Source organism: Manis pentadactyla, chromosome 15, assembly GCF_030020395.1.
Source record: "Manis pentadactyla isolate mManPen7 chromosome 15, mManPen7.hap1, whole genome shotgun sequence".
In the NCBI taxonomy this organism is placed as follows: Eukaryota; Metazoa; Chordata; class Mammalia; order Pholidota; family Manidae; genus Manis; species Manis pentadactyla.
The window spans coordinates 35,265,170-35,277,616 of NC_080033.1; the positions used below are offsets into that span (position 1 = coordinate 35,265,170).

The 12,447-nt window shown below is 38.2% G+C and overlaps 1 protein-coding gene across 1 annotated transcript in view; it reads left to right on the forward strand.

Moving 5' to 3' along the window:
* The window catches only part of LONP2 (lon peptidase 2, peroxisomal), a 124,800-nt gene that overhangs the window by 110,122 nt on the left and 2,231 nt on the right, over positions 1 to 12,447 (forward strand). Inside the window, exons 12-14 of the mRNA XM_036932533.2 lie at positions 3,223 to 3,365; positions 10,452 to 10,659; positions 11,065 to 11,255. Of these exons, the coding sequence (XP_036788428.1) occupies positions 3,223 to 3,365; positions 10,452 to 10,659; positions 11,065 to 11,255 (542 nt within the window). The remainder of the gene's footprint in view (positions 1 to 3,222; positions 3,366 to 10,451; positions 10,660 to 11,064; positions 11,256 to 12,447) is intronic.

Genomic DNA, 12,447 nt, shown 5'->3' on the forward strand with positions numbered 1-12,447 from the left:
AGATAGATATACCACTGTGTACTCAACCATGTTTCTAATGTTGACTGTTTATATTAGATCTAATTTTTGCTATTAACAGATAGGGCTTCAGCAAGTAGCTTTATTGTCTAAACTGTTCTCTGCACAATGGTTGTCTGCACTTTGGGTTATGTCCTTAAGGACAGGTTCCTGCAAAACAGAATCACTGAGTCTGAGGTTCGAGTGTTTGGAGGGCTTTCAATATATTGACAAGCGTCTTTCCTGAAAGATTGAATCAATTTATATTTCCTGAGCAACAACAGCATTTAAGAGGATCTCTTTACTTTAACATTGATCTTTGTCATTTCTTAAACACCTTTACTAGTTAGCTTAATTGGGTGACCAGAAAACAGTGTCTTGCTTTTATTATTTACACTTTCCTTCTTAGTGAAATAATCATTTTTTCATGTGACTGTGAACCATTTAGTTTGAACCACTGTTTTAGCCCAAGAGAAGGACATAGAAGAAAACTGCTTAATTGCATTAGAAAGGGTTTGTGGGACAGGGTCCATGTTATGTTGGAAGGTTTAACTTTTTAAATTGTTTTTGTTTGCATTGCCTTAAAAAGTCCATCTTGCTTGAATGTTACAAACTGGGGTAAGACCAGGACTGAATCTTAGGGTCTCTGCCACTTTCTTCTCTTGGTGTTGATGCCTTCTGAGCAGGAGAACATGGCACTAGAGCTGCGTACTTGGAAGCTTGTGCATAGACTCAGAAGGTCAGCTAAAACTTGGACCTCGTTTCTTGAATGGCATCTTTGTGAGGTGATATTTGGTCGTTGTTTATTTTAATGAGAAGTCAGAGTGTGAATTCTCTGAAAATCCAGGATTTCCTTACTCTCACTTTGTATTGCACAAGGTGCACTAGATGATTCTTAAAATCCAGTGCTAGCCTATCTTTCCTGTTAGCTGACACCATTTTCTTGACTTGAGCTTTAATTCCCTAGGCATGTGTTCTAATGATTGAACATTTTGAAGCACAGATTAGTTCTAAGTTTATTGAATTTTTCATAAGACTTTAAGCTGCTGTGCCTTAAAGCCTAAATTGCCACCTTGTATATTATAAGGTCTACTTTCATTAGAAATAGTTCTCCCTACCCCCACTCCCTCAGTGGTCAAAGCACTGAATTCACTACTGCATTGGAAAGGGATTGGGTGTCCTAAAGCTTTGGTTACATAATTGTGGACTGGTTTTCACCCATCCAAACTTTACTTCCTCTTGTAAGAGTAAATTCCAGGCTTTAACAGTAATTAGATCTCAGAAAAGCGCATCACAAAGCACAACAGACCAAAGAAACTTGCAGCCTCACCTGTGTATCAGCTGAAGTTCAGAGCCCTTTATTTTTAGGGTGGTACAGTAACCTTAGACAGGTGGTGCTTTTCTTTCTGGGCATTAATTTTAATTAAGCAATGACACCTGATTACTGTTGTGCCCTGAGATCTACCTGAAGCTAACCTGATCATTTTGAGTGCCTTCCTACCCTTGTTCAGTGATACTGCTTAGGTGTGCTCGCAAACAGCAGCAGACAGAAAGTCTCCATGTCCATGAGCTCCTGAGCAACTCCATAACTGTTAGATTTTGTGAAACAGCCAAGTGCTATACAAAGTTGGAAAGATGAGGGAGAACTTCGTGAAATCTGGTTTGAGAGATCAAGTGACACTGCAGAGGTATGACTGAGAGAATATATATAACTCATGACTTACACTTATAGATGGAGCATGTGCATTGCAGTTGGCAGTCTATAAAGGATTTTCTCTCTAATTCCCTTTATTTATAAGGATTAAGAATCCTGCAAAGATAGGTAGTGAGAGGTGTAGTGCTTTTCAAAGGATGAAATAGCCAGCGAGTGGCAGAACGTTGGAGCTGTTGTCTGTTTTCTCTCCTGCCTCTCTGTGTCACTCATCGTGAAGAGGAGCTTCACAGGGTCCAGGAGGAGAGTAGAAGACCAAGAGAGCCCCTTCCCCGGAAGGTCATAGCAGAGTTGTAATGCATGGGGCCCACTTAGGACCATCCTAGGAGGTCTCCAGTTATCATTAAATTAGGGTCTAAATAAGGGTCTGATATTCTTAAACATAATCAGTAATCACTCTGAGAAGGAAAGGAGTCAGTGGAAATTCTTTTAACTTTATGAAATACTAGAAAGGAAGAATCACAGCAAAACTATAATAACTACATAGATATACAATGTTAGATGACATATAATTATATGTTGTATATTAATATATACAGTAATTATTTCCCAAAGGGAGGGTGTATGAAAAAAAAGGCAATAAAAAAAAGATACTTAAAATGGTTCAAGAACTAGAAGAATGATGACAAAGCTAGGAATGAGGAATAGATCCAAATATTTCCTACATTGCTTAAACCTCTACTCATTTTAGGTCTCTGGCTGCAGACTGAAGTAACATTTTTCTTTACTCAAATTGGAATTAGACCAATAGAAAAGATGGTCTGACAGGTCAAATGGCTCCTTCCTGCTCTCTGTATGTCTCGGTCCAAACCAAAATGAGTCGATACTTTGAAAAGATGTCAGCAACCAGGCTTTTAGGCATGTTAAGGAAATAGTGCATTATTATAGGGATTTCAAATCAGGTATCATATTCTCTTACCCTGGCACTGCCAGTTTTATTTGTTTTTGTTGGAAAATGATAACCTTGGAGTTGAGCTATATGTTTACAAAAGAGCCATTGCTCATACAGGTCCTATCATTTCCAAGTTCATGTTGCCTGTCAGGAAATGGGACACCTGATGAAACTCCTCTAAAGAGGGAATTAAAAAGTTTGCATTTCGTTGATCTAACAGAATTGTACAAGATAATCTATGGCGTTTGACCTTTAAGTATCTGGTCTCTAAAGGCCATTAGTGAACTAGTGTCAGGCATTGTTCTTGGCTTAAAAATGTAATGGTTAAAAAGAAGACAAGCAAGGTTGCTGCCCTCCCCTAGCTTACTTAAACTTTCATGGGGGGAGATAGACAAGGAACAAGTGAAAATGAGTGAATGGGAACTGCTTTATGTTAGTCTCCAGGGGCTCTTGAAGGACAGTTACTCTGAGTTCCCCAGATAAACAAGGTGAGTTTTTGTACCTTAATAATTGTGTAAAGGTGACTGAATTGTTGAAGTCCACTATGCTTTTTTATATGTACTGCTAATGAGTTTTCAAACCTAGAAATCTGAGAATTTCTAAATAATTTTTTTTCTCTTAGGTTGCAGAGAACACATCTTAGAAGATTCAAAACCTGAATCTATTGATGATACTGCTGACTTGGCCCTACCACCTGAAATGCCAATTTTGATTGATTTCCATGCCTTGAAAGACATCCTTGGGCCCCCTATGTATGAAATGGAGGTGATCAGACTCATTTTTTGGTTGACACTCACCAGCTTACTCTGGTGGTTGCTTAATAGATTAGGGGAAATGTAAAATTGGGTTTCAGGGGAGACTGAATTTTGTCTTAAGATTGGAAACTTGTTTTCTCTAAAGTATTGAATTTTAGTGCTTAATGTGATAATACGGTTTTTGCAGAGAGCCTGACCATATCCTCTTTTAGAAACCCAATCTGATCTTATTCTCTGCTATCAGTTCCATTTTAAGAACAGTATTGCTGACTTTCTCAGACTTTGCTCTGTAGGAATTCAATATTCTATTGTATGTGCCTTAAATAAGGGTTTCCTTGTGCTATCAAAGGCTTGGGTGGGAAGAGGTAGGGGAGACAACCTAGTACAAAATATCTGAAAACATGAGCCATAAGCTATGCTCTTCAGTCTGCTCTAGTGCAGACGTATATGGCATCTTTCAGAAACATATTGTTTCACTGTTAATAATTCCTTTTGGGTTAAACCTGGGTATAGGTCTAGCCCTGTTTCTACCTTTCTCCTCCAACTGTCCCTCACAGCAGAACACCCAACCCTAGAGGCAGCTAGATGGAACTAGGTGTTTGAATCTGTGACTGCTGAGGAATTATGATATATTTTATAGGATGTTTAAATGAGCTTTTATGGGCCAGTTACCAGAAAAAAAATTATATCATATTCCTGACTTTAACATCTTTTTTCAGAAGCTTTACCATTGCCTTCTTGTCAGTTTAACGAAAAAAGATTTTCAGAGGATAAATCTGATACATTATGCAGAAGATAATCTGTCCATCTAACATTTGAAATCATTATCAGTAGATACAGTTTTCCTAAGTCCTCTCCTCAAGGAGAAGAGAAATAGTCCCCAAACCCATCTTGCTTATCTGTTTAAACTCTGAGCTGGTCATGTAAAGCTAATGAGCCTTTCTGCGAAGCTCGCAGTTACAAGAATAGAACTTGCTCTTGACAGTAAATCTGGTCTTGACTGATAGAACCAGAGGCATCATGTTGGTTATTTGAACTCTTTAGGTGTAAATGTTGAAGTGATGAAAGAAATGGAGCAAAACTTCTCTTACTTGAGAAAGTGAGCAAACCCTACTTTTCTGCTCTGAGAAAATAAAATGATTTTATGAGTAAAGAAGTAAATAGGTTCCGACTCCTGCACATCCAGTGGGCATGTACAGAGCAGTACAAGCCAGCAGTCCTTTAGGAATTTAAACTAGAGCAACAAATAAAAACAAAAGACTGACGTATGTTTCTGTTGCATATGTGCTCCTTTCCCAGCCCTTTGTGCTGCTATTAAGTTTGAAAGCATTGCTGACATTCTTAGAGATTTGACAAAGAAAGAGCCAGAATAGAGATGGGAAATTTTGTAAACACTGCTTAACAGCTCTGTTTGATATCATTGGAGAAATTCATTTTGTTTTTCATGTAGCATCTGAGCTATTATTACATATTGAACATTTTGACCAACATGAATCTGAAAGGTAGATTCCAGTAGCCATTTTACTGTTTATAAATTACATCTCAGAATAGGAGAGAAGATTTGGTGTCTGGGAATTTGGAACATTTTGTTCATCTTTTCTTCACTTGAGAGAATTCACCCTGTGGTTTCTGTCTCTCCCTTTAGTGTTCTGATGACCATCAGCCCCAAATTGTTTAACTGCCCTCTGTCTCAGCATTTGTATGTATGAAATGAAGATTTATGGAATATTTCTTTATCGTCATGAGGACTAGGAGTCTTCCATTCACAGGAAAAAAGTTTAAAAAGACTAAGTGAATCATGCTTTCCCCGCTCTTTCCCACTCTTTCTCTTACAGTGAAGGGAGATCTTTTCTCTCCTTTTTTTTTAAAATGCATTTAACTGATCTTTTTTCTCTAGGAAACTTACTGTATTTGAAAAGGTGACTTATGATACTGTTACTAAATTTTAAATCTAGACTAAGTTCCTAGAACTCATTTTTCACCTGTTTAAGGTGCATAGCATAGTACTAAAAGCGTGCCTTCTCACCCTAAGATGTGTATCTAATAATGTGGAGGCTTCTCCTGTCTTCACTAAGATGAAAATGAAAATTATCAGATTCTCATTTCCTTCCAAAGATGTCCAGGTAATCCAGCGACTTCAGTGGGGAATGGGGGGAACTCAATAATATGGATGAATGTAGTACCCACATTGTTGTTCATGTGAAACCTTCATAAGAGTGTATATCAATGATACCTTAATAAAAAATAAAAATAAAGCAAAAAAGATGTTCAGGTAATCAATAAAAGTAATTTTAACCAAGTTTACATTTTTAATGGCAGTCTCTTAACTGCCCAGATCTAGACTAAGTTCCTAGAACTCATTTTTCGCCTGTTTAAGGGATATAACTTAGTGTTAAAAGTGTGCCTTCTTGCCCTTCTTCTCATTGTTAGTTTGCTGGGTCAGGAACAGTTTCGGTACTAATATATTTTCCAGATTCATCTTCAGTGAAGGTAAAGAATAGTAAGAAATAGTATAAAGTTATTAAATGCAGGTGATGGTATAAAATTAGGATTATAAAAACAACTAGGAATTTTTCCCCCCTTTTTTGGTGATTGGGGATACATCTGTCTGTTTTTGGGGAGCATGGTGGTTGAAGGAACTAGTATCTGTTCATTCTTTTAGCATGTACCCGGCTTTATATACATCAACTCACCGAATTCTGAAAACTGTCCTGCACTGTAAGAGAAAGTGGGAGACGTGCAGGTATCATTCACAGCACAGACTGACTGGGAGTGCTGCCTCAAAAGCCTGGGCAGGAGCAGATCAAGGTGGAAGATTTAGGACGGGCACAGGAATCGAATCACAGCTATTTCATCTGATTTCATCTGGTCAGTTATGAGATTGCCATTAAAAATGTAAACTCAGTTACAGTTACTTTTATTGATTACCTGATCATCTTTGGCAGCAAATGAGAATCTTAGTGAAGCCATGAGAAGTCTCCACATTATTAGATACATATCCTAGCTGGCCAATCTTGTAGTTGGCACAAAAAATAGCCAACAGAAAGAGTTCCTATTTATCTCTGTAGGTAACAGTCTTAAACTCACAAATTGTAAATGTACTGATACACAATCAGAAGAACAAGAAGGCTATAGTCTTGCCAGGATAAATTTAGTTTTCAGCCTCAAAAAACCAGTCACTCAAGCTACAAGTGTCTGTATTCTATCCAGCCTGCTAGTCTGAGACTGTGTCATCTTGAGTATTCCTGATGCCCTTCATATTTGTATTAAAGCCTCAGTATTGGCGTGACAGTGGTATGAAGAGTCCTTATCCAAAGGTCACTGCCCTTAAAAAGTAATGGAAAGGGAAGAAGGGGATAGATAGGAATTTTAAAAAGCAGCCTGAATAGACTGGTGAAATCCAGGAATTTCTATCAGCACACCTGCCTTTCAAACAGACAGAATCAGGTGCTAGAAATGGGCAGAGTGTAAACTTAACAAATGCCCAAGAGAATCCTGGTAGTAAATTACTTCTCCATCCCACCCCATTTACACATGCTGTACTACATGCCTCTGAGAAAGACGGCACGGGAGTCTGGTTCAGTGTCCCATCACGAATCGGTTGTGCCAAGAAAAGGCCCTACTGGAAGGATCTGAGAGCAGCTGGCTCCCAGGAGTGCCAGCATCAAGCCAGATGAGGGCTATTCAATACTTCTTTAAGAGATGACAGTGGTAGACCCCAGCACCTCTCCAAGGGAAATGGAATCCGACCGTCCCTTTTCTAAATGTACTGAAACAAATTTACAACTAGAAAAATCAAATATTCATGATTCAAGGCTTAGGATCTTAGTGCAGAGATATTTAAGGAAGTTGGCAAGTGGATAGCTGCTGTGGTCACAACCCTGGCAGGAGCAGACAAAGAGCTACATGAGGTGTAAAAGAAACCAATTTATGGTGGCGATGTCACTGCAAAACAAATCGCACACGTCGCACAACCATCTGACATACAGGTTTATGTTTGGCCTGGTACCGTGCTTATCAGCTAGAAAGAAGACCCACAGTATTATTAATGTCTCCAGTCCTTGACACCTGCTGGCCTCTGAAAACGCTTCCTGGCCTTTCTATGCCAGCAGACTCCTTCCTACTCGTATTTTAAGACCAATGCAGCCTCTCTTTTGGCAGTTGTCCCAACCCCCCAGACTCGTCAGGGCTCTTGGTGGATACGAGCACTTGGGAGTTCCTGCTGTTGTACTCCCATGCTGGAGGATAATTTTCCCTTTATCTGATGTCCTTAAACAGTCTGTCAGTTCCAACAGGTATTCACTTCTATATCTCTATGATCTGTAACAGGGCCTGGTTCAGGATGCTTGGTAAAGCACTTGAAATGTAAAACCTTGATCCCTCTGATGGGGCTGCAGTTGTAAATAACAAAGTAATAAAACTGTAAATGTTAGTCAAGGCTGAGAACTGTCACAGAGAGTTGCACATCAAACAGATGCAGTCAAATATCATTATTTTTAGTTAATCAAGGGGGAAGAACAATGGGAAACTGGCTATGATTAAATACTCAAATGCTCTGTTAACAATACTATCATTCAGACTACCACCGTACTTTCTAAGACATTGTATTACTAATTAGGTTTTTTCATTAAATATTTTAAACACTTCTAAATCAGCATATTAGCATGATTGATAGAATTATTACAGAAGAAATTGATTATTTCTTTGAATAAAGATTTAGTTAACAGGTAAGGAAACTAAAGCTCAAGGATATACTAGTAGGAAATTGAAGGACAAAAATAAACTTGAGATATTTATGCTCCACTTTGACAGTGGGAAGACATTCTTAGCTTCAGGCCTAGACATGTCTTGGCTGATGTAACTGATGATTCTATAAACCAGTAATGGAATTAGAAACTGATAAGTACTGAAAGAATAATATGGTTTTGAAATGACTGTGTTGAATCACTTACTAAGGAATGCTGTAAGACAAATTGTTCTGTACCAAGTGGTTAAGATGGCTGGGAAACTGTACTTGCATTCAAAAGTAAGAGAGCTTCGTCTTACTCCGTGAATTCACATTTACTTGCTCTTATCATTTCTGAGGGAAAATACATAGAAAGCAGATGTTTGATTGTTACAGAATCATGCCCTCAAAGAATATGACTCCCAATCTAAGAATTAGAGATTCTTTACTTAGATAACTACTGTTCGCCTTATCACAAAGAGTCTGGATGTGATAGGAACTCGTGCCCTTTGGTTCTTCCAGCTATGTATGTTGCTGTTAGGTTACACATATCTGTCATTTGTTCCATCTTCAGGTTCATGTTAAAACACTCACCATCAAGTTAGGATAAAGTGATTGTGAGCCTGGATGTTTGTGATTTGGCTTTATGTACTTAGCTACACCCATCCTTTCCATTAACTGCATCAGTTATTTCTACCCAGAGTACCAAGATTTTCCAGCAGATGGAGAGTGTCAGAAAACTGGCTTGGTTTCTTGAAGCAGTGTGGAATCAAAAGAATCTTAGTCCTGATTCTTTGAGGAAGGACATTTTTTATGTTATTCTGACAAATGAGTTTTGAGGATTTAGCTGTAAAAAAGGGATTGTCTTATTATAGCTAACAAAATCGTGCCAAATGGCTTTTTCTTTTAAATTCACATGGTTCAGCACATTGAAGGTAATTCTTTAGAATTAGTTTACTCAGTCCAAGAAAAGGCCCATGTAATAAAGCAGGAATCCCTGGCAAATTCCCACATAAATTAGATGTTAAGTTACAGAGAATTGATTTATATGAGAAAATACAAGCCTTGTGAACACTTTTACAAGTAACTGTTTCTGTGTTTTCCTTAAATAGTACCAGTCTTTTGCAAATTGATCTTTTGGGTCTTTCTCCTCATGTAAATATGGAACACAGCAAGTGCCAAAGCTGAGGGAGGTGAGAGCTGTGGCACACAGTAGCATCTCCTCTCGTGCTGCAGTTTGGACTTCCAAGTCTATAACTTAAATGATATTAATTGGCATTAAATTTTTAAAATACAAAGCCAACTTTAAACATAGGCTTTCATGTTTATTACTAAAAATAAGTGCCTAATAGCTTCAATGGCTGCCATACATGATTTTGGGGTAAGTTTTAAAATCAGAATCTTTGCCATCTAAGCCCCTTGGAAAAGGCATAAGCACCCGCAACCTAGCCCTTTAACCAGAAACTGCAGCTACAGACTCTGCTGTTCCTTAGTGAGAAAGTTACCGCTCGGCAGAAAAAAATCTCATATTGGACTAGTGCTGGGTTGACATTGTGCTCAGTTCCTCTGACGTGGATAACTTCTATAAGATAAGAAATTTAGAGGCGCAAAGGGCACAATAAAAGTTAACATGACTGTTTTTCAACTGTTACTTTCTATGTTTTCTCATAACTTGGATGTGTTAACCTCTTTGGCTCATCACCTTGGCTCGTAATCTCAAGTGAGAGACATGTTCAGTTTATAGTAGCAGTGAGGCAACACGGTGGGCCTCCGAGAGCACAGCAAAGGATCTAGGGCATCTTGAGGTAGTATTTGAGAGTGTCTGTAGCAAGAGCAGAGAAAGAAGGGTAAGTAGCAGAGAAATAAAATCTAGGGGTTTTAATATATAGCCTCACACTTGGACTCTGGAGCTAACACTTCTTAACTGTATGGTAAAAAGAGGGTTTCTACTTTCTGAAACAAATTTGTAATTACTTAAAATGAAGTTAGTTTCTGGAGTATTTATAAATATGCAGCCTAATAAAAATAGTAAATAGATACAATTGGGTTTCTTCCTTGAAAACTAGGGCATGTTTAATAAGATGTGGCTCTTTTGAGTCAGTATGTATTATTCACACCTAATTACGTGGTAAAAGTGCTTCTGATAAATGCCAAAGAGGAAATTTAGTTTTCTCCTGGCAGATGGCCATGTATGTAAGTGGTGAGTGTGACTCCAAATCCTGTGAGAGAGTAAGTACTTTGAGGTACAGTCTAATCTTAAGCCCTCCGAGGAAGGAGCAGACTCTTGCAGCATACTGTGATTGGGTCAGTCAGTCTGAAAGTAACTTGGCTGTTACAGACCTAACGATCATTTTCCTTCTTTTGCTCAAGGTGTCTGAGCGTTTGAGTCAACCCGGAGTGGCAATAGGTTTGGCTTGGACTCCCTTAGGTGGAGAAATCATGTTCGTGGAGGCAAGTCGAATGGATGGTGAGGGTCAGTTAACTCTGACTGGCCAACTAGGAGATGTCATGAAGGAATCTGCCCATCTCGCTATTAGCTGGCTCCGCAGCAATGCAAAGAAATACCATCTGACTAATGGTAAGTGAGCTCGCCATGGTTGGGGTACAGCTGTGAGCAAAGAATCAGGAGGCATCTCACAGTTCGGTGACAAAGGTGAAGAGGAGCTTCAGACCGTCAGTTACACTGTCAGTAAAGTACAACCCTTTGATTTTGAACCCCCGTAGAAATTCTAGTTCCCATGTTAGGACTCCTTGGCTAATGCCTGAACGGGAAGCTAATTCCAAGCATTTGTTTTGGTTTTAGTCCTACTTGGAATAGTATGAAACCGTCCTTCTAGACCCTGCCCTAATTGTACTACCCATTAATGTTTTGAAGGACCAGTTTACCCAAAACATTTATTTTTATCTCTTTGATACTCTTTTTTTAGGAGAAGAAGAAAATATTAAATTTTTCTACATTAAAATCCTTTTTTCCTTTTTAAAGCTTCTGGAAGTTTTGATCTTCTTGACAACACAGACATCCATCTGCACTTCCCAGCTGGAGCTGTCACAAAAGATGGACCATCTGCTGGAGTTACCATAGTAACCTGTCTCGCCTCACTTTTTAGTGGGCGGCTGGTACGTTCAGATGTAGCCATGACTGGAGAAATTACACTGAGAGGTCTTGTTCTTCCAGTAAGTATGAAGAAACCTACTTATATGAGGTTTTTAAATTTTTTATCTTTACTAGTTTTAAAATTAAATTAATAGTTTGCCTTCTTCCTTTGAACCACACCTTAGTTTTAAAATACATAGTAAATTTTTATACTGGCTAATTCACATTTTTTAATTTTGATCAAATAAGAAAAAAACAACAATTTTCCCCATGTTTTCCCTTCTAAGGAAGGTGCCTTGCTGAGGAAAAAAAGTATCAGTCTGGTCATCAGATCAACTGTTCAGGTGAAGATTTGAAGTTTTGTTCTAGTTAACAAATTATTAACTATATAGCATATGTGTAAAATAGGATAGTAGCTTATTTTTAAACTTTAAGCCCAGTTCTCACCTTTTGAAGTTCCTATGAGACATCCACTTAGATTACTTAGTAACTTAGATTACTATAATTGGTAGGTTTATAGGAAAATCAGTAGTATAAAGTGGAAACGGTAATATTTAAAGACTAACCATGTTTAACTACTAAATTCTGAACAAGTTCTATTCATATGGGACTTCAGGAGTTTTGGTCCATACCTAAACTACTTATTAAAACACTGTTAAAGTGTTTAGAACGTGAGTTCATAGTTCATGAAGTGCATAGAACTTAAGAGATCATTTAGGGTTTTAAGTCGTTATCAGTACCGGTCTACAACAGAATTTTGGCAAGTTCATAGCAAAGTGGGGTGGGGGATGGGGAGAAGGAATGTTCTGTACTCTGAGAACGCCTTTATTTTATGAGGTAATGGTGAAAGTAGATCATAGAGTCACCACTTAAGATCACTAAAAAGACTCTCAGTTCCCCAATTTTTAAGTGAACCAGAAAGTCATATTCTGAACCCTAATTTATTGTGATATATGTGTAGACTATACTTAAAAGGAATGGTCAGTTTTTTCTTCACCAGAAATTTGCATTTTTAAGTGACAGAGGGTTTAATATTAGTGGTTAACTAAGGGTTAATGATACTAAAAGGAAATGAGCAAGTTCCTTCTCAACAGAAACTCCTCAGTTTCCTAGTTCAAGATAGTAGATTAAGCAAGGACTAAAGGGAGTAAATTCTAACACTCAAAAATGAGTGGGGAGTCATCAGCTGATAGTTCAGCCAACTTCTGGCAGATAAAAGTTCCTGACTGATGAAGTGGAAGTGGAGATAGTCTTCCCAGCAGGAATCTGGGA